At 36.5% G+C, this 22,996-nt stretch overlaps 2 protein-coding genes across 5 annotated transcripts in view; one reads left to right on the forward strand and one right to left on the reverse strand.

Moving 5' to 3' along the window:
* Window positions 1-8,591, forward strand: part of NUP54 (nucleoporin 54) — a 30,125-nt gene extending 21,534 nt beyond the window's left edge. Inside the window, exons 9-12 of the mRNA XM_036852842.1 lie at window positions 570-677; window positions 4,830-4,949; window positions 5,487-5,597; window positions 7,738-8,591. Coding sequence (XP_036708737.1) covers window positions 570-677; window positions 4,830-4,949; window positions 5,487-5,597; window positions 7,738-7,866 — 468 coding nt within the window. The 3' untranslated portion in view covers window positions 7,867-8,591. The remainder of the gene's footprint in view (window positions 1-569; window positions 678-4,829; window positions 4,950-5,486; window positions 5,598-7,737) is intronic.
* Window positions 8,592-10,257: 1,666 nt separating this feature from the next.
* The window catches only part of ART3 (ADP-ribosyltransferase 3 (inactive)), a 37,449-nt gene continuing 24,710 nt past the window's right edge, over window positions 10,258-22,996 (reverse strand). The window contains exons 4-11 of one of the 4 annotated variants that reach the window (XR_005019966.1): window positions 20,375-20,407; window positions 19,496-19,528; window positions 16,514-16,546; window positions 15,871-15,903; window positions 15,210-15,242; window positions 13,510-13,587; window positions 12,481-12,510; window positions 10,768-10,828 (exon numbers count right to left, since the gene is read on the reverse strand). Coding sequence is in view for 3 of the 4 variants with exons in the window: in XM_036852843.1 (XP_036708738.1) it covers window positions 10,686-10,828; window positions 12,481-12,510; window positions 15,210-15,242; window positions 15,871-15,903; window positions 16,514-16,546; window positions 19,496-19,528; window positions 20,375-20,407 (338 nt within the window). In the remaining variant the exon portion in view is untranslated. Of the gene's footprint in view, window positions 10,829-12,480; window positions 12,511-13,509; window positions 13,588-15,209; window positions 15,243-15,870; window positions 15,904-16,513; window positions 16,547-19,495; window positions 19,529-20,374; window positions 20,408-22,996 lie in introns of all 4 variants that reach the window. The other 3 variants (XM_036852845.1, XM_036852844.1, XM_036852843.1) reach the window with 3 other exon arrangements.

Raw genomic sequence — 22,996 nt, forward strand, 5'->3', positions numbered from 1 at the left:
AATAAAATAGGATTTTAACTCACTCTTTAAGGTTAAGACTTTCATAAGGTGGAACAGTAAGATTTCAGGCTAGGGAAAGAGCAAATCAAAGATCCAGAGACATAAAAATGTCTTCAGTTGTGTAATTAATATCCATCCTTTTCCCCTCCACTGTGAGCATATCCCTCCATAATATTCTGTTACAGTTGATATTCGACTATATACTATATTTTAGGCCCCTCTTGCATGTCACTTTATAGATCTTAGCTTTTTCTATTAATGGCCTGGTTGTTGGCTCTGTTCTACAGTATTACTTCAAGTTCCTTAATTATTTCTGAAGTATATTATTTTTCTATACACTTTGCCTCGTCACTAAATTTTCTGGAGCTCTAAAGAAATTTTTGAATGGTACTTTTTAATTTTTAGATGTACAAAAGGGGAATAAATATAAAAGGAGATTTAAAGGGAAAGAGTTTATATTTTGAAAGATGACTCTTAGGTTCATTTTTTGCATATAGGTAACCCTGATAAATAGTTGTGATACCTATATTTGATTTACCTTAAAAAAAATTTTTTTTTTAAAAAAACAGATCATATCTGAAGATATTGGTGAATTACAGAAGAATCAAACTACAACTATGGCCAAAATTGCACAATACAAGAGGAAACTCATGGACCTTTCCCATAGAACCTTACAGGTAGTAATTTGGACTTTTTTCCAACATTTATAAGACTGTATACATGATGGAAATGCTAAATATGGATTTTTGCAATAGAAAAAAACAGACTAAAAGGAAATAACAATAATAGTCTGAAACTGAAAGTACCAAACTTTCTCATTAAAACCTGGAAGTTGGAGGAGAGATCTTACGGGACTGGGTGAAGAACGTGAAAATATCTTAAAATTAGCATTTTATTGAGAGGGTGGGGGGAAAGCAGTGAAAAAAAAAATCATCTTGGTACAAGAAAAGTATGCATCAGATCATTCATATCTGGTTTTTATAAAAATAGTAGAAAAATACAGTTTTGATTTTGAGTGCTAGAAAAGGGAGAGTAACTGTTAATGAATGAAAAACAACAACAGAACTTGCAAATTAACAAGAGGAAGTAAAAGAATGAATAGCAACAAAAGTTGAAATTATGAAAATAAACATTATATAGCAGAATCAGTGGGATACAGCAAAAGCTGTACTCAGAGGACAATTTATAACCTTAAAAAAATCTTCATTTTTTAAAAGTACAAATGCAAAAAGTAAAGAACTTAGTACTGATCTTAAGTTAGAAAAATACTATCAATAAGCCAACAGAAACCAATAAGAGAGAAATAAAAGTGAAATAAGTAAAACAAAAAAAATTAATCATAATAGATTAAATGGAAAAGCTGTTTCTTTGAAAAGACCATTAAGGGACTTCCCTGGTGGCCCAGTGGCTAAGACTTCCATGCTCCCAATGCAGGGTGCCAGGGTTTGATCCCTGGTCAGGGAACTATATCCCATATGCTGCAGCTACGGGTTCGCATGCTGCAACTAAAGATCCTGCACGCTGCAACTAAAAGATCCCACATGCTGCAACTAAAAGATACTGCACGCTGCAACTAAGACCCGGTGCAGCCAAATAAATAAATAAATAAATAATTTAAGGGGAAAAAAAGACCATTAAAATGGCGAAACATGAGTCTTAAGAAGGAAAAAAAGACTCATCTCATGAGCCTGAAGAAGGTAAAGAAAAATTAGAAGTGAGAAAGGAGACATTACCACAGATATACACAAGAGAATAAGAAAATACTGCAATGGAATTCACAGCAGTAAACTGAGAAGTTAGAGAAAGCATGATTTTCTAGCAAAATTGATCTACAGAGAAAAATCTTAAATAGACAAATACCATAGAAGCAATTGGGAAAGTTATTAAAGATCAACCATGGAAAAAGCACCAAGGTCAGATAGTTTCATTGCTGAATTTTGTCTAACCATTAAAGAGCTAATTCCAAAGTTACTTTATTTTCAGACAAAATGAAAAATATAGATTTTTTTACACAGTTTCATTGAGATATAATTCACAGACCATACAATTCACCTATTTAATGTAATTCAATGATTTTTAGTATATGCACCATTTTGTACAACCATCATCACAGTCAGTTTTAGAACATTTTCATCACTCTAAAAACAAACTCCATACCCATTAGCAGCAACTCCCCATTTCATCCCAAACCCCCCCAGCCCTAGGCAACCACTTTCTGTTTGTATGGATTTGCCTCTTTTGGACACTTCATATAAATGAAATCATATGTTATGTGGTATTTTTTGACTGGCTTTCTTTCACATAGCATAATATTTTAAAGGTTCATTTATGTTGTAGCATGTAACAGCACTTCATTCCTTTTTATTGATGAATAATATTTCATTGTATGACTATACAACATTTTAATTTATTCATCAATTGATAAACATTTTGGTTGTTTCCACTTTTTGGCTAGTATGAATAATGTTGCTATTAACGCTTGTGTACAAGTGTTTGTGTGGATGTATGCTCTTGTTTCTCTTGGATACATAAACCTAGGATGGAAATTGCTTGGTTATGTGGTAACTCATGTTCAGCTTTTTGAAGAACTACCAAATTGTTTCTCAGAGCAGTGGCAGCATTTTACATCTCTGTTTTTAGTACCCCAAAACAAAAATTTATAAACAGATCATTCTAGTAGAGATGCAAATTATGCTAAGCAAAAGAAGCCAGACTGAAAGGCTACATATGGTATGATTCCATTTATATGATTCATGCAAAAGTACAACTAGAGGTGGGTAATAGATCAGTAGTTGCTAGGAACAGGAGGTAAGGGAGAGGAGACTCCAGGAGGCAGGAGGGAACTTTTTGGGGTGATGGAAATGTTCTGTATCTTGACTGTGGTGATGGTAACTTGTGTTTGTCCAAATACATAGAACTGTCCACCTAAAAAGGGTCAATTTTGTTGTATGTGGATTATACCTCAATAAATCTGACCAAAGAAAACAAGTACAGAAATTCTAAATGAAATATAAGTAAAGAGAATCCAGCTATTTGTCAAATTCTAAAGGAATATACTTTGAGTAAGGTTTATTTCAGGAATGGAGGGTTGGTTTTATAACAGGATATCTATCAACATAATTTATCATAGCAACACATGGAAAATATACAAGTCTTCATAAATGTAATGAGCACGGTAGTTAACTAGTATAGACACTGAAAAGAAATCATCTTGTTTTGCTGATGACATGATTGTACATCTAGAAAACCCAAGGAAATAAACTATAGAATTAATGTGGCAAGATGGCTCAATATGAGGTAAATGTACAAAAATCAGTGTTTCTTTATACTATTAATGGAAATAGGAAAATATTTCATTCACTATTATGAAAAAACTGTAAAATACTTAGGAATAAATTTGAGGAAAATATACAATCTGAATTAAGGTTTTCACAAATAGACAGATAAACCATATTCTTAGATGAGAAGACAATATCTACTTTATAAAATTTTAAAATGAATTACAACTTTAAAAAAATTGATTAAAATCTTTCAGTTCATAAATAAAGATAACTGTTTTGAGAATAGCTTCTGGGGGGAACAAAAAAGATAGTGAAGGGGACTTGCCTTATCAAGTTTTAGAACCTATTTAAAGCTCTTGTAATCAAATCAATATGGGATTGGTGTAGGATTGGATATAAAGACCCACAGAAAAGAATGGACAGTCCAGAAATAGATGCACATGTATCTTCATATGACAAAGGTGGTATTTCAGTTCCGTAGGTTTATTTAATAAGTAATGCTAGAGTAATTGGCTATCCATCTGGAAAATAAAATTAGACCACTGTATCACACCATATACAAAAATAAGGTGTATTAAAGACTTAACTCTAAGAAATTAATGAGGCTGCATGTACAGCCTAGGGACTGGAGAGACTTTTAGCTAGAAAGCCAGAAACTGTAAAACAAAATTGACTATGTAAGAATTAGAAAATTTTGTATAGTGAAAGGTAACAGAAGCCATTTGTCAATAGTCAAGTGATTTCAGAAAAAGAAAAATTTGAATTTGCAAACAGCACTGATTTCAGTTGTAGTGTTTGTATTATACAGAGATCCTATAATTTGACCTAAAAAACCCCAAGTGAAATACGGGCAAAGAATGTATAAAGGCAGTTCACAGAAGAAGAGATGCAAAGTAGTTCTTAACCCTTAAAAGACGGTCCTTTAACATTCAAAGGGGGAATTCCCTGGTGGTCCAGTGATTATGACTCTGCGCTTCCACTGCAGGGGCCCCAGGTTTGATCCCTGGTCAGGGAACTAAGATCCTGCTAGCCGATCCCACAGGCCAAGTGGCGCGGCCAAAAAAAAACAAACACATTCAAGGGAATGCAGGTTTTTAAAAAAATTTGTGTGATCTCTTTAATACTCATCAGGAGGATCTTTGGGAAAGCAATCTAGCAGCTTCTAAAGATTGAACACACACACTTCTAAACCCAGCAATCTCATTCCTGGGGGTCTATACCAGTAAATAAAGATACATATACAAAAATGTTTATTACAGCATTGTTCATAGTGTCAAAACTAGAAATAAAATACATGCCCCTCAACATAAGAATACTTGAGTTTATTGATTAATAATGCATGAAAATTATGTAGTCATTAAAAGTAACAAATTAATGTAACTTGCCTAATAAAAATGGGCAAACATAATTCAAGTCTTGAACTGTTAATGATTCTAACTATTGTTAGTGTATTCAGCTAATTTCTTTCAACAGTTGACGTGTAATAAAATTACTTGCATAAGTGAAAAGAGATGATTCTGTCGTTATTGGTGGGTTTTCTTCGTATAGGTCCTAATCAAACAGGAAATTCAGAGGAAGAGCGGGTATGCCATCCAGGCTGATGAAGAGCAGCTGCGAGTTCAGCTAGATACAATTCAGTGTGAACTAAATGCCCCTACTCAGTTTAAGGTAAGCACTTGTAAGACCATAAAGCTAGAATTTGTTTCAGGTGGATCTGCAGAGAAATGTTACTTGGTCTTCAAAAAGAGGAATTTTGTATACTTGTTTTTTATTAAGTATTTGTTCTCTTTAATCAAAACTTCCTTTCTAAAGTAGACTCTTAATCATGATGTTTTGGCCTTGTATTAGTGTTTCAAATAATGTACAGAGGGAGAATTGACACCTTTAATTAGAGTAGTACCTATCCTTTTAAAAATAAAACATTCTCTTTTAGAAATGGTTGCTGTTGTGAGCAGTTGTAATGCAACTCAGTATTTTTATTTATTTATTTATTTATTTGGTTGTGCCGGGTCTTAGTTGTGGCAGGCGGGCTCCTTAGTTGCGGCTTGCTGGCTCCTTAGTTGTGGCATGCAAACTCTTAGTTGTGGCATGCATGTGGGATCTAGTTCCCTGACCAGGGATCGAACCCAGGCCCCCTGCATTGGGAGTGCCGAGTCCTATCCACCATGACACCAGGGAAGTCCCTCAACTCTGTATTATTTCTAGGGCCGACTGAATGAACTGATGTCCCAAATCAGGATGCAGAATCATTTTGGAGCAGTCAAATCTGAAGAAAGGTATTACATAGATGCAGATCTGTTACGAGAAATCAAGCAGGTAAGTGTTGCACTAGAGTCACCTTTTAAAAAGGTGAATTCACCACTTTACATCCCTTAGGATGGCTATTATCCAAAAAACAAAAACAAAAACAAAAACAAAACAAAATAACAAGGGTTTAGAGGATGTGAAGAAAATGGAACCCTTGTGCATAGCTAGCGGCAGTGTAAAAATGGTGCGTGCAGCCACTGTGAAAAATGGTTCCTCAAAATATTAAACATAGAATTACAATATAGTCCAGTAATTCTGCTTCTGGGTGCATACTGAAAAGAATTGAAAGTAGGGACTCAAACAGATTATTTGTATAGCCAGGTTCATAGAAGCGTTATTCACAGTAGCCAAAGTGGAAGCAATCCAAGTGTCCATAGATGGATGAATAAACAAAATATGGTATATATACAATGGAATATTAGCCTTAAAAAGGAAGGAGATTCTCACATGCACACACTACATTATGTGAAATAAGCCAGTGTAAAAGGACAAAAGTTGTATGATTCCACTTATAGGGGGTACCTAGAGTAGTCCAATTCATAGAGACTACCATAGAATGGTAGTTGCCAGGGGCTGAGGGGAAGGGGAATGGGGAGCTAGTGTTTAATGGGTACAGAATTTCAGTTTGAGATGATGAAAACGTTCTACAGATAGATGGTAGTGATTGTTGCACAACATGATTTACTCAGTGTTACTGGACTGGACATAAAATGGTTAAAATGGACATGTTATGTATATTTTCCCACCAAAAAAAAGTTACCGTTCTCTTCCCCTGTCCCCCAAATCGATGAATTCAGAGGTAATACAGACAACCGAAGTGCCCTAGACCCTGCTGCTGTGTGTGGGCGGCAGCAGCACCTGGGGGGTCGTTAGAAATGCAGACGCTCAGGCCGTACGCCAGACCTCCTGAAGCTGCATTTTTCAAGATCACAGAGTGATTTGTATGCACAGTTAAAGTTTCAGAAGTAACTGCTCTATGTCACATATTCCCAACTCATATGATGCCACATATCAATTATAAGTATGTAGAGTTACTGATCCTGTCAGCCCTCAGGGGACCTGGGTGTAGGCTGGGGTAGCCAAAACCTCCAACCACTTGTCTAAGGCTCATTTTCAATGAAGAAGTTGGGACGTACTGCTCTAGCTTAGTTTCATTAGTATAAATATAGATTGGTTTAATAAAAGTTATCCAACCATTAACTGTGTCTAAAAAAATATATTAAGATGGTAAACTTTGTGGAACATATTAGGTAGGATTAATTGGCGTGGCAGGTTGGTATGACCTGAGGATATTAGATAGTTATAAATGTCATCAGCAAATCTGATTTTATTACGTGCTTTAGAATGGATATTGCCGTTATATGCAACTAAAAACTAGTTTGGCTCCTGGGTTCTCGGAAAGTATACATACACTTGATGATATTCATATTTACAATAAAATTAACTGAGAAAGATTCCAGCATGTTAGAATAAAGAACTATATAAAAGAGTTTATGTATGCAGTAAAATTGGGAATAATATAAACACCTACCTAAAACGATGAAAAGCAGTATATTGTTTTGGAATTGAAGCATCATGGCTCATCACCTGTATCTCAGTTTCTTTATCTGTAGAGAAGAGGTAATAATGGTACCCCCAAAGTGTGTGCTCAAAGGGATTTTAAATGAGTTAATACCCATGAAACTCTTCAAGCTGCCTTAACATCTGGGAAGGACTCTTTAAAATGCTAGCAATTGTAGTTATCACCATTATCATCAGTTTATACTTTGTACTTTAAAACATGGAAATCCTCAGTTTTCAGAATGATTATTTTGCTAGTCATCTATATTTGAGTACCTTCTTGCATTGTTTTAACATACCTTTGTTTTTTATCAAAGGTTGATAAAAGGAACCTTTAAAACTCTGCATCTTTTGTAAAATTTCTGTTACAGATATTGTTCATTGTATATTTGATTTTATTGCTTTTCACAGTAGTATTTTACTGTATTTAAAAGTGTTAAGCAAAAGATATAGTACAAATGTTTAAATATGCAGATAATGAGAGCAGCCACTAAGTGCTGTGTTGCTGGTAAAATAGTGAAAATAGCCTTTTTCCTGTGAGTAGCGTGCAGTTTAATAAATACATTGATATTTTTTAAATTCCTTCTAGCATTTGAAACAACAACAGGAAGGCCTTAGCCACTTGATTAGCATCATAAAAGATGACTTAGAAGATATCAAGTTGGTAGAACATGGATTGAATGAAACCATCCACATCAGAGGTGGTGCCTTCAGTTGACAGTTCACAAACTTGTGTTAAAGGTTTGTGAAATACATTTTCTTGTTATATCAGGCCTTCCTTAAGAATGGAACTGACCACGTGGAGGGGAAAAGAAAGAAAACAATCCTCTCTCCTGACTTGGTTTTTGAGAAGGTTCCTGACAAATTATTGTTCATCAAATCTGAAATAACTGTCACTTCACTGCTCTTCAGAGATAGCCTTTGAAAGATTTACATCTAAAAGCTGTAATTACTTTAAAAAAGAAGTACATAATTACCAAAAATATTTCCTATTGTATATTTTTACAACAGCACTCTTCTTAAAAATAATCAGTGTTTAATGATTATTCTCCATTGAGCCTGTATTCTGCTCTCCATAGCAAGTAAATAGGAAATGTCTACTTTTTGCACAGAACAAACTGTATAATTACTTGGCTGTTGGAGATTTGTACTTCAGAATGTAAATGTATGTCAGTTTTTATATTTGTGAATTCATCTGTGGGAGGAGTAAAGAAAATCCAAGAGTATTTAATGATTAATGTGGTTTTCTTTTCATTCTATAAAGATTTGAAAATATATTTTTATATTATTTTACTTATTTGGAATTTACAGAACACACCTAAGCAATTAGGATATAACAAAATTACATTTTATCGTTTTTACAACTTTTTTTTAAACCTCTTTATTTCTAAAAAAGATGAAAAGTTATAAATAAATTCTTGATTATAATTACTTTTTATATAATTCTGTCTGGTGCTTTGTTTATTTGGCTCCGGGAGAATGACCATTCATGTCCACACAAATATTAAATCATAATCACAGCTCAAGAATTTCAGTTTTAACCTGGACTTAAGTCTGACTTTACCCTCCTAAGGAAAGTATATCAATACTGATATACTTTGACTAGGGTACAGCAAATAAAAATTACTTCCTGTATCATCCAGGATAAAGAATTCTCTAATACATCATTAGTACCTGAAAACACTGGAAAATCTGAATTAGACATGATTGATAATGTGCAATAGTGATTCTTTCTTTAACAACTAGATAATTTTAAACAATTTTTCTGACTACAAACTGCACACCTGGGCTGCATCACGTTGGCCCCTCTTGGAATGCTTTAACTCTGCATTTCTGCGTAATGCTTTGTCTTATGATGATGAGAGGTGTTCAAAGAAACAGCCCCATGAACCGTGCCACCGTGTGTATTATGAGGATGGCGAGGGGTGTGGTGCACGGTATTATCCAGAGGCCTCGCTCTGAGAGCCCACTGAAGGAATCTGTCACGATGCAGACCAGCTAGCTAACGGTTGTGTAGGAGACACAAACAAGGCTCACGGGGCTGTTTCTTATAACACCGCTCATCTTTCTCATCCATGTAGCCAAATGTGGAAGAGCACATTCGCCCTGTGCACACCCTCTTACTGTAGGAAGAGCTGGTGATCTAATAGATGAGAACTGTTGTTACTCATTGAGCCACATTCTCTGTTGGACAGATGGCTAATCATACATACCATGCTTACTTCTCTAGCCTTTCATTTCTCGTCCTCTCATATTGTTAGGTTTCTAATTTCACAAGCCCTAGGTAGGGCTCGGGGGTCTGCCTTTTAAAGACAGGCCCAGTTAGCCTCCTAAGTTTTGATCCTGCTGGTGACTACACATTTAAGGCAAGGCCTGTGGTCCTTGTTCATGTAGCTGGTTAGATAACTGGACTTGGTCTGTACCTGAGCTGTGTTCCAAGCAACTGATAACCAAGTTCTAGATTTGGGAGGAAATGAGAAGAAAAGACCAACTTTGGCCTCTGGACTAAGTTGTGTTCTCCAGCACAATTTATAGACGTTCTGTGAACTGGCTAATGGTTCTTGTGGTAAGTAAGTCCACTCAAAATTCTGAACATGAAGAGAGGTAAATGGTAGAATTAAAGCACACTGAACCCCTAACAAACACCTAGTTTAGATTTCATGTAGTTTTTCTGAATCTCTGAAAGGGGCCTTAAGTCCTTTTTTGAAACACTGGCAGTGTAAACAAGTGTCAGTTACCAGAGCCCATGCCTAAATCAATTAGTATTCAACCAGCACAATACCTGGGGGAAAAGACTACTGTACTGTACTCATTCCCCTTGCTTATTGAGCCCACATATTCATTCAGTACTGTCTGCCTTCCTGGGTTAACATGAGGTTCAAGTTAGGGACTACGTATGTGAAATAATACTTGGTAAACTGTTGTGGTTATAAAAATATAAGGTGTTCATATATAGAAGGAAAATGAAGAGATTGAAAGAATACACTATTTGAAGTCAAAGTTTGATCCTTTAAAGATAAGTAGAACACCTCTAAATTCTAATTAGGAATTAAATTCATGTTAACCACTAGCATTACTGACATTTTAATATCTAGCAATTCTACTGAAATTATAGCTAATAATTTGTCTTTTATTGAATTAAATCAAAAGTATACAGTTTTTTGCAATCGTAAGATTAATATAGAAATAAGTGAAAAATGAATTCTATGACATCTGGGTCAGCTACCTGAATTTGCTAATTACATTAACAAATATGTAATTCTCATTTTATCAAATGACTTTGGCCAACAAGTGAAAAATACATCATTCCTTTTGATGATTTCTGTGGGATGCCTGTAGCATATTTCAAGTAATAAAGAATGTATCAAAAAGCTAGTCTGTCTTGAAACTTGCTTACCTTGAAATTAGCAGAATCTCAGTGTTTGAAAGTACTGAAGCACAAACATCTCTGTACCGTTCTGTACTAAAGCACTCGAGTCTAATAAATAAATAAATCAGCACGCGCCCCCCCCCCCAAAAAAAATTAAAAAGAATGTATCAGACTACAGAGCGACAGAGATTTATAGCAGAAACACTGATTAAAATGATGAACGTCCCAAACGGTGGAAGGAGCATTTTGCCAGAAGATGCAGAGGTATGGGTTTTGGGACCTGGAGCTGGAGCTGGAGCTGGAGCTGGAGCTGTTAATGAGAACACATAGTCATTGACACATGTTATTTTTAGTATCAAGTTTCATCCACCTACACCGTATATCCTGAATATGTGAACATTCAGGTTGAGTTAGAAACTTACATGAAGTAATTCTAACCAGGACAACTTTAAATATAGTTCATTACAGATATGGGGCTATATTTTCATATGTATCATCAGGGTGTGCTGATCTAGGTTTTATCTAGGATTTCACAGGCTTTTTATTATCTTTGTAGACAAGGTAATTTTTTGTTCAAGTTCTCTAGAATTTCTTGGCAATTTAAAATTTTCGTTTTCTGTATATGCAAGATAAAGTTTAATTCTGTGTCTTTTCTATTTCGAGGTAGTATATTTCATATGCATATTCTACCAATATACAGTATAATATTTTACAGTGTAAAATATTTTACAGTGTAAAAAAAAATTGCATTTTTTAAACAGCCCTGCAAGCTGATAAAAAAAATTTTTTTCCCTCTATACATAAAACACTGCTCTGGAGAAAACTGCTTCCCTTTCACCTGAACTAGTGGAGAGAGGGACAGTGGAGTCCAGCCATCTCAGGATGGTCTGTTTCACACTGCCCTTAACTCAGATATCTGACTTCTGGCTGTGTTTTGGTTTAGACTGTACAAGGGAAGACTGATTGGAAATATCCAAATGGGATCACCACTCACATAAGTGAAATCAAAAGAAATAGCTAGTAAATGTTATAAAAAACCTTCAACTCATAAATTTACTTGCTATAATTATAAACGTGCAGTTATATGTATACAGGTGGGGGAAATGGACAAGCAGATGCACTCATGCATTAGTCTGTTACTAGAGAGCAGTGGTTCTCAAGGGGGCTGTATTGCCCCCTAAGGCAGTTTGGAAATTTGTCAGGGTATATTTTTGATTGTCACAGCACTGGGGTGGAAGTAGAGGGCTAGTATCCTGCAGTGCTCTCGACAGTCTTGCACAAGGAAAAATCGACCCACTTGCACATAAATTTCAAATGCACTGCTAGACATATATATATATGTTAAAAACCTATTTATAATGCTCAAACCCAGAACCTAAGTTTTACATATAAGCAAAATATTTTTGGATAGTTTTAATAAATATTGGCTTCTAGTGCCCATGGTATTTCTTCACTTTCATTTTCTTATATTTGTATAGAATAGCTTCCAGTCCTCTCTTAAATCCAGATTTCTCTGTGTAAGTAAATACAATCTGACTACTTCATGACGTCTTCTAGAACAATCGAGGCATTTACATATTGAAATGTATATAATTTTGTTATATAGTTAGGACATTATATTGATTTTTTTATGGTGCAAGTGGGACTTATTTATGAATCTTATTTCAGGATACCTTTATAAAATATTTGTTCTAAAAAGAGAGAATTGGGTTGCAGGGTTGAGAACCATTGCTCGAAAAAGTACAGTCTATATACACAGTTGAAAATGAGTGCTTAAGAAGCAAAATCAAGTTGACCCCCCCCCCCATTTGCACATACAAGCATTTGGATATGACATTATATTCTGTTATGATGCTTTAAACTCGAGATTTTGTTCCTTTTATTAAGAGAAAATAAATTTCTCAGTTTTTCTATATTGCAGAAACAGATATTTATCAACTAAGGAAATGAGATATTTCTTACTAGGACTGTCGATATCTTGACTTTTGTCTTCTAAAATACAAACAGATTTTGAGTTAACTGCATTGTACACAGGTTTATCCCAAAGAGAAAAATCTGATTAAATGATTAAGCTAACTTGGTTATCTCTGCATGTGGGACTGAGGGGCAGGGCACTAGTTTTAGAGGTATAGGTGGGACTGAGGGGCAGGGCACTAGTTTTAGAGGTATAGGTGGGACTGGGGGAAGGGTTCAGTGTTTACACATTTGCATGCTTTGAAATTTTTTACCATGTGTGTGTTTCCATTAAAAGAAAGGTTAAACTTTGTTTACAGAAAAGTCTTTTTTCTACATATTGAACTCAGATTCCCAAGCACAACCATAACACTAATCATTTATTGAATGCTTACTGTGTGTCACGCATTGACCAAATGCTTTATGTACATTATTACCTTTACTTGTTACACTCCTAGTAGGTAGTAGAGTTACCCATATTATACAGAGGTTCCCCAAAACTTGCATAAAATCACAGAGGTAATCAGTGGTAGCAATGCCTGCTTTCAAACCCTCTGCTCTTACTTACTATGCTATTCTAACTCCAAGTGTGTTAACCTTGAAATATTACAATATTGCCATATTCTGACAGCTGTGAAGCCAAATGCCAGTTCTAGGATCCCAGGTTAGAGGAGTATTTTCTAGAACTACATCTAGCTGGAAGACAAGTGTCATGTGACAGAAAATGAACAAAACTTGAAAAGTTTGGGTCTTGACTGTCTCATTCTAGCCTTTGACAGGTCCCTTAACTTCCTATATTCCATGTTTCCATCTCTGAAACGGTGATAACAATATTTCTTTTATTGGATTCTATGAGATCCTGTGTAAATGTTTTGACACCACTTTTTAAAAAGCCTGCAGTACACACAGCTTTCTAGGAGAGGGCACAATACAAAACAGTCCCGGCAAAACTGAGTGGCCTATTTGTTGGAGGACATGGAGAGTGTAGTTAAGGAGCGCAGAATGGATGGTCCCACACTGTACGGGTCTCACACACACCTCTTTGATGATGCTATTCCTGTGACTACAGATTCTCTCACGGCAGCCTGCGCACCCTGGGAAGCCTCCTGTCCCATTCCGGAATAGACAGGCGCAGCGGGAAGCCAACTGTCCCAGTTTCACGTCAACTGCCTTTTTCTCTGCCTGACCCGGGCAGCCGAAATAGCAGTCTGCTGCACACACTGAAAGGAGTTCTCAACATTTCCCCCTCTGGCTTGCAGCCTGGGGTGTCAGAAGCTGTACAGCTCAAGTGTCCCCTCCCCATCCCCCTTAAGATGGAGCTAACTGAACGATTATGGTAAAGGACTCAGAACCCCATGGTGCCCCCACCCCCAGTAAAGAATTTATTACCAGGTTTTTCACCCGGTTGTAACATTTTTATTCCTAAATGAAAAAAAGATTTTCAGATAATAATAAAGGCATCTACCATTTACTACTATTTTAAGGCACCATTCGTTTTGCCAGTACTTTTATCTCATTAGGATTTTAATCAGTCTTGCAAGACAGAAATTTTCTTCATTTTACAGATGTGGGAGCAGAGGTGCAGAAAAGTGAAATAAAGTTACCTCTACACAAAGTTAGCCGGAGGAAAATGGCAGAGGAGAGACTTCATGAAGCTGGGTCTGTCTGTCCACACAGACCGTGTCCATCCTCCACATGCTGCTCCGCAGCTGCCTTTCAGGCAACCGGGGCGCCTAGTAAGGTGCCAGCCAGAGTACTGTGCAAACTCAGCTCCAGCGAGCTGAAGAGATGTAGACACACACAGTGTGTCATCAGCGTCATTAGAGGTTCACTTCAAAGTCGCGGCCAAATAAGCCCAACAGTTCAAATCTGGGTGAATATAAAGGTATTGCCGGAACCTCTCTCTCTGGGTCTGTCAGTGCTTTAGATCATGAACTGGGAATGGTTGTTTCTGTACACAGCACACAATCTCCAAAGGCAGCAATGCGAGGCAAAGCTCGGTACTGTGCGGATGGATGTCGTTTAGCAGATGCCAACAATCTAATTTCCTTAACCGATGATCATTCCATAATCACAAAACCTAACGCAAATTATTTCCAAAACACTACATGAACTCGGAAGCAGGACTGAACCATCAGATAGGGGTTTGCGCCCTGAGATTTTGTGTTTTTATAGTCCTTACAGATATCCCTGCAAGGTAACATGACATGTGTTAGCCACCTTTGAAAGATGACAATTCTGAGGCCTAGAGAAGTGTTACTACTGTCCATAGCTTTCTGGTAAAATATTAGACAATGTCCACCTTTTTTTTTTAACTTCTCCTTGTCTCAGGGAAAAAATTAAGTTTGAGGGCCTTTTCATTTTTTTCCTCCCCTGTAAGCGTGAGTTCTGAGGCCCTTTTGACTTGACAGGAGTCACACTGTTCAGTTTCTCTGGCCACAGAAACTCAAGGCCCCGCGCTCAGCAACAGCCTCATACTTTTTAAATACCTGCTTTCGTGGTTATATCTTGAAGGCAGGTTAAATGTGTCATGATAAATATACTGGAAAAACACTAGAGGAACCACAGGTTTTAAGAAACAGGTGCTTGGCCATAAGGTAAGACACCTGGGTCCTTCACTCACTCACGTGATCTTGCTGTGCAAAGTACTTAGCCTTCCTTGCGTATCTAATGGTGACAATTATATCTATACTCCCCAGATTGGCAGCTTCCTCTCCAGCATGCCTAACATCGCTTACCAGGTAGTGAAAAAGGTTCTGGAGTTTTCATTCCTAAATGAGAAAGAAATTTTCAGTGACCTGCAGTTTGTTCCTGTGAGTACACTTTCCAAACTCCTTCTTGTCTCATGAACTCACGAGATACAAGCACCAAAGGTCCCACGGCACTGTAGTTTCTGGCTTTTTACTTGAAAGTTCTGGCTACATGAACCCTCACTGTGCAAATCCATGCCAAATTCAGAGGAGACTTCTGCCATGGCGCCTCATTAAGCCTGCCTCTATCCCAGGAGAGTACTATGCTTAGTTACCTGGAGATCCTAGATGCTGAGATGTTATTAGCCAAAGCTAGCAGTTAGCTTTTGCATGAAGTTGAAGTTTCTATTGAGTACCTTTAGCTATAGAATCTAAGGCTGGGCTGCATTCATCCAGGGCCCAGCAGCCTTGCCTTCAGCCGTGCCCCCAGCAGAGCTAACTTTCCTGCTCCAGGAAGGCAGGAACACTAGGGAGGAAAGGTACTTTTCTACTCTCCTACCCAGCTAAATCTTTGTAGAACGACCAGCAGGCAGCTGTAAGGGAAATATTAATGAATAATAATCTCATGACTCTTCATATTCTCTTTAATACACGGGGGGATCCTTCTCTTCTCATACTTTGGCCAAGAAAGTAAATAAAGCTGTCTTACCAGGTATTTGGGTGGCTTCTTGGCTCTTCATACCTGAAGACAGAAATGAATATTGGTTAGTGTTAATCGACTATCTTGCAATGTTAATAATGCTCCCTTTGGTCTATACCTCCCCCATCTTCAACCCCCCACCGAAAAAGGAAAAAGAAAACAGTAACAACAAAAACACCTTTCAATTGCTGTTCATTCTCTAACTGGACAAAGCCCAAACTCCTTATGGTGGACTTCAAGAACTTCATTATCTGGCCAACCTTATCTTCATAAGGCAGTCAGTCCTAGTACATCGGTTTTTAAATGAAATAGTACTGGGTCCAAGACTCTGCTTGGTTTAGCTCTATTGTCATTATAGTTACTAGCTCTATGATTGGGCAGGCTTAATCCCTCTGACCTTCATTTCCTTATTTACTCAAAAGAAATACCTTGTAGGTTTGTAGTAAGTGGTGATTAAAGGTGATACATTATAAAACTGCTCAGTACATTACTGCATGGAACATAATAAGCTCTCAATAACTAGAGTCCCTCTGTTTTGACTTAACTTATTCCTCAAACTCTCCATGTCCAGTAATGTCCTTAGTTCTAGGAGTCCTCATGCCTCCTTCTAACCTTGTAGCTAGTCTCTGAGAGTAAGTAAAAGATCACTCACCAGGTAAGACTGTGGACTCCTGGCTTTTCATTCCTGAAGATGAGAATAGGAAATGTTTAGTGATAAACGCAGTAAGCTTGAAAATTTAACCTTATATTTACATAGCTATTTACAGTAGAAAACTCTAAAAGCTTTGAGAGATGACCCACTCTCAAAGCTTTTAGAGTTTTGGGTAAAAGGGAAAGAGATTTAACCCACTGGTGCCTGACTTACTGTGAGAACTATGGCCAGTGACCCAGGCACTCTCCTAGATTAAGCAAAATATCTCTTGTTGATTTTTTTTTAGACTCTGGCCTACATTTGTCATGATTTATTTTTAAAAATGAAACTTCTTGATTATATAAGTAATATAATTACAGATACTTTGGAAAAATATAGGAAATTATTAAAAATTACTCATAATCCCAGATATCAGAGCTATTCAGTCTTAATATTTTGGTATATTTCCTGTCTCTTTGCTATATATATATATATATATATATAATATATATATATATATATGTACATGCTCATATACATTTTTTACTACTTTTCTCAGTTTTATTGAGATATAATTGACATAAAACACTGTATAAGTTTATGGTATACAGCATAATGACTGGAGTTACATATATTGTGACAGGATTACCACAATAAGTTTATTGCATCTCATACAGATACCAAAAAAAAAAAAAAGGAAAAAATGTTTTTTTTTCCTTGTGATGAGAACTCTTAGCATCTATTCTCTTAACAGCTTTCAAATACACCATACAGCTGTTAACTATAGTCATGTTGTACACTACATCCCCTGTACTTATTTATCTTAAAACTGGAAGTTTGTACCTTTTGACATCTTAAAATAAATTTGATATTATACTCCATATGCTGTTTTTATCCTATCTTTTAAAAAATTTTTATTGGAGTATAGTTGATTTACAATGTGTTAGTTTCAGGTGTACAGCAAAGTAAATCTGTTACATATATATACATATATCCACTCTTTTTTAGATTTTTTTCCCATATAGGCCATTACAGAGTATTGAGTAGAGTTTGTTTTTATCCTATTTTTATTGTCACTGTATTATAAGTACTTTCTCATATCTTTAGATATTTTTCAAAAACATGGTTTAAACATGGGTTTAAATTGGTTAGTGTTTCATAATATGGATATAACTTATTTAACAATACCCAACTGTTGGATACTAAGGTTATTTATAAATTTTGGCTATCATAACACTGCATAAGCATTTCTGTACATATTTTGTACACAAATTTTTATGTTTATTTCCTTAGGACAAATATTTAAAGTGTTATAGCTAAGTTAAAAGGTATGGACATTTTTAAGGCTAGTGATGCATACTATTGAAATTGTCCTCCAGAAAAGTTCCAACTTACAATCTCACCAGTAATTTATGAGAGTGTTTCTGTCCCAGCACCCTTGAAGAATATCATTTTTAAGAAAGACAAAAAAAATTGGGAATGAGTCATACTTTGGAATATACTAAATAATCAAATGGATATAGCTAATAGCATTTGTTACTCAGATTGCTAGGAACAGGAATATATATACGTATATAAAATCATTTCAGTTTAGAAAAAAATGCCATTTGTTATGCTCCTGATGAACACCCTATGTTACAGAGTTTGTGGAATAATTAGTCACACCTTCCTCTATCCATGTAACAGCTAGCCTAAAGCAGAAAATAGTAAGTTCTCTAGAACTAGTTTCTTATGTCATGTCTCTAACTGCTCCGCTGGGATGACTTATGGTTGTTAGATAGGAGACAGACAGAGCTGCTGTGTCGTCCTTATAAAGAAGGATATCTGGAACTCAGGAGCGTCTCTTATATACCAAAGTAGTAAGCTAATGTGGGTTCTGCCTTCTTCCCACTTTTCCTTACCATGCCATGCCCACCTGCTCCCACCCTTAAGGAAGCTGTCTTACAAATGTAAGTCCCTAGAGTTTATGAAAATGTCTTACCAGGGTCTTCAAGTTTCTGGTTTTTCTCACTTAAGTTACAAAAAGAAACTTACCAGTTTTAATGATAGAACAAAGTAATTGGGAGTTACCACAGTTAGAGCAGAACTATTTTCAGGTAATTATGGCCATAAAGATCCACTTGATAATATCCAGTAAACTAACGCTACTAAATTTAAGTGTCGGCCACAGTCTAAATGCACCTTGGTTAATTGGGCTGGAACATTCCTCTGGACACTCCTACTAAGAGAAACTGTTATATACAGTAAGTCTCCTAGCGATCTCCACAAGCTAGAAAAATGTCTGTCTTGAAGAGTTAGCTGAAGTCCCTGTGAAGTGACCAGTAAAACTCGTGGCTGCCCTGCCAATAAGAAGTGTTACTAAGCATGAAATGCTTCACACAAGGACAGGAAATATCTTCCAAACGTCAGGTAAATTGCATACTTAAGGAAAGGCCAGATACTTTTCTCTCTTCAATAAAGAAAAACTTATTGTAGCTACATGGGTCAAATACATAACAAGGAACTTAAATGCAAAGAAGTGATTTGGGCCATATCACCATAAGTGGAAACTTAGGGGCTGGGGAAAGTGTCTAATCACCCAGATGTTTTAGTCAAATGATACCAAACGTCACCTTACTTGAAAAAGGCAAATGACTAACTTTCTACTTTCATCTGGATGTTTGGTGTCACGCAGGCTAATCTCAATGACTGAAAACAGAGCTATACATAAGAGGCCTCAGACCTGTCCAGAGTGCCTAGCTCTTCAGGTCCGCCCAGCCTTATTCCCCAGAATGTTTCCATATTGATCAGATCTCCAGAGAGCCAACTCTCTCATTTGCAAGGAGGTAAATTTCCCCAGAATGGATTCTTTTTTTCCGCCTCATATCTGCCAGGTTACTCCTTCATATGTGCAAAGTACTCTTTTTCTTCAGCTAAGAATTGAATTTGCTGAACAGGAAAGAGCTATTAAACATCCGTGTAGCTAATAAACATCCACTATTTTTAAAAACAGAGCATACTTACCAGAGTTGTAGACATGGAAGGGTTGAAAATATTCTGAAATACAAACATGTTTTCATTACATAGTACTATACTTAGATGTGAATGTCAGGTTCAGTCAAGATACATGCAAAATATGGCAATATGAGAAATATAAAATTTCAGTCTCAAAAATAAATGGATATAGATTCATTTTAATTACTTTAAGAAGAATTCAAAGAAAAACTAGCCAGGAAGACAGCTAGAAATGGACCCTTATTTTCAAACTATTTAAATAAATCTTCAAAAGGATCCACCCAAAGCATGCATCAGTCCAAGGCATTTCCTGTCAACTTTGGTTCAGATCGGTTGAGCCTAATTTGATAATGTTGTTCCTGAATACTCTTAGAATTCCTGTTTACCTTCCCAAATCTTTTCCATGGTCCTCTAAGACAGCCTATTTTTGTTATATTCTATTTTTCCCTGAGGAAGAGGAAACAGACCACATTACCGTTCTGTCCCCCAAGTCTTTCCCCTGATGAAGGAATCCTTCATCAGTCTCCCAAATATTACTTCCCAAGATGTCAAAACAAAGGAATACAAGTCTAACTCTGTGCATAGGAGTCATGTAGGGGTATTCAGGAGTCAAAATCCTGTAATGATAGGCTAGGGTCAGAGTGGCATGGTCCCTGCATGCCCAAGGTAAATGCAATGCTTGAGAGAACAGCCACAGGCAAGGCTGGGATAGGCTTAGGATGGGCTCCGGTACCCTCCCCCTGAAAAGGTAGTAGCTCCCCCTGAAAAGGTAGAGAAGACAATGGCTGACAGTATGACAGTACAGTGGGGTGGCTCTGACCTATTCCTGTGAGAAATAACACTGATAAAATTCCCATTACAGAGATAATACTCTAGAGCATATCTTACCCATGTTCTCAACACAATTTGCAGTTTTTAGTCCTGAAACATAAAGATAAAGTTTATTAGTTAGACACAATCTACCTTAGTAAAGATTTCAAATTGGTCTGTGCCTACTGGTACTCTAATCTGTCAGCTCCTAGTCTATCAGACTCATAATTTAGTGGGAAGCAAATTACATTTTTGTATTCGTAGTACAGTCACCAAAAAGCAGCAGCTCTAGATAAAACATCTAACTTTTCTGGAATTCAGTTCCCTTATGTGTATCTTTTATTGGGAGATTGCTTCAAATGACCTCCAGAGTCCCATCCAAAGCTAACTATTTATTTATGTATTTATTTTTAATAGATCTTTATTGGAGTATAATTGCTTCACAATACTGTGTTAGTTTCTGCCGTATAACGAAGTGAATAAGCTATATCTATACACATATCCCCATATCCCCTCCCTCTTGAACCTCCCTCCCATCCTCCCTATCCCACCCCTCTAGGTCATCACAGAGCACCGAGCTGATCTCCCTATGCTATGCTGCTGCTTCCCACTAGCTATCTATTTTACATTTGGTAGTGTATATATGTCGATGGTACTCTCACTTCACCCCGGCTTCCCCCTCTCACCCCGTGTCCTCAAGTCCATTCTCTATGTCTACATCTTTATTCCTGCCCTGCAACTAGGTTCACCAGTAGCAATTTTTTTTTTGGATTCCATACATATGTGTTAGCATACGATATTTGTTTTTCTCTTTCTGACTTACTTCACTCTGTATGACAGACTCTAGGTCCATCCATCTCACTACAAATAACTCAATTTCGTTCCTTTTTATGACTGAGTAACATTCCATTGTATATATGTGCCACATCTTCTTTATCCATTCATCTGTCGATGGACATTTTGGTTGGTTCCATGCCCTGGCTATTGTAAACAGTGCTGCAATGAACATTGTGGTACATGTCTTTTTGAATTACGGTTTTCTCAGGGTATATGCCCAGTAGTGGGATTGCTGGGTCATATGGTAGTTCTATTTTTAGTTTTTTAAGGAACCTCCATACTGTTTTCTAGTAGTTTTCTGGTGGCATCTTTAGGATTTTCTATGTATAGTATCATGTCATCCGCAGTGACAGTTTACTACTTCTTTTCTAATTTGTATTCTTTTACTTCTTTTTCTTCTCTGATTGCCGTGGCTAGGACTTCCAAAACTATGTTGAATAAGAGTGGCGAAAGTGGACGTCCTTGTCTTGTTCCTGATCTTAGTGAAAATGCTTTCAGTTTTTCACCATTGAGTATGATGCTTGCTGTGGATTTGTCATATATGGCCTTTTTTATGTTGAGGTAGGTTCCCTCTATGCTCATTTTCTGGAGAGTTTTTATCATAAATGGGTGTTGAATGTTGTCAAAAGTGTTTTCTGCATCTATTGAGATGATCATATGGTTTTTATTCCTTAATTTGTTAAGGTGGTGTATCACATTGATTTATTTGCGTATATTGAAGAATCCTTGCATCCCTGGGATAAATCCCACTTGATCATGGTGTATGATCCTTTTAATGTGTTGTTGGATTCTGTTTGCTAGTATTTTGCTCAGGATTTTTGCATCTATGTTCATCAGTGATATTGGTCTATAATTTTCTTTTTTTGTGATATCTTTTTCTGGTTTTGGTATCAGGGTGATGGTGACTTCGCAGAATGAATTTGGGAGTGTTTCTCCCTCTGCAATTTTTTGGAAGAGTTTGAGAAGGATGGGTGTTAGCTCTTCTCTAAATGTTTGATAGAATTCACCTGTGAAGCCATCTGGTCCTGGACTTTTGTTTGTTGGAAGAGTTTCAATTACCATTTCAATTTCATTACTTGTGATTGGTCAGTTTATATTTTCTAATTCTTCCTGGTTCAGTCTTGGAAAATTGTATCTTTCCAAGAATTTGTCCATTTCTTCGTGGCTGTCCATTTTATATGCATATAGTTGTTTGTAGTAGTCTCACAATCCTTTCTATTTCTGCAGTGTCAGTTGTGATTTCTCCTTTTTCATTTCTAATTTTATTGATTTGCATCCTCTCTCTTTTTTTCTTGATGAGGCTGGCTAAGGGTTTATCAATTTTGTTTATCTTCTCAAAGATTTTAGATTTTAGTTTTATTGATCTTTGCTATTGTTTTCTTCATTTCTATTTCATTTATTTCTGCTCTGATCTTTATGATTTCTTTCCTTCTACTGACTTTGGGTTTTCTTTGTTCTTCTTTCTCTAGATGTTTTAAGTGTAGGGTTAGATTGTTTGAGATTTTTCTTGTTCCTTGAGGTGAGACTGAATTGCTATAAACTTCCTTCTTAGAACTGCTTTTGCTGAGTCCCATAGGTTTTGGGTCATCGTATTTTTGTTGTCATTTGATTCTATGTATTTTTTTATTTCTTCCTTGACTTCTTCACTGATCTCTTGGTTGTTTAGCCTCCATGTATTTGTGTTTTTTACAGTTTTTTTCCTGTAACTGATTTCCAATCTCATAGCGTTGTGGTCAGAAAAGATGCTTGATACAATTTCAATTTTCTTAAATTTACGGAGGCTTGATTTGTGATCCAAGATGTGATCTATCCTGGAGAATGTTCTGTGAGCATTTGAGAAGAAAGTGTATTCTGCCACTTTCG

Source organism: Balaenoptera musculus, chromosome 5, assembly GCF_009873245.2.
Source record: "Balaenoptera musculus isolate JJ_BM4_2016_0621 chromosome 5, mBalMus1.pri.v3, whole genome shotgun sequence".
NCBI classification, from domain to species: Eukaryota; Metazoa; Chordata; class Mammalia; order Artiodactyla; family Balaenopteridae; genus Balaenoptera; species Balaenoptera musculus.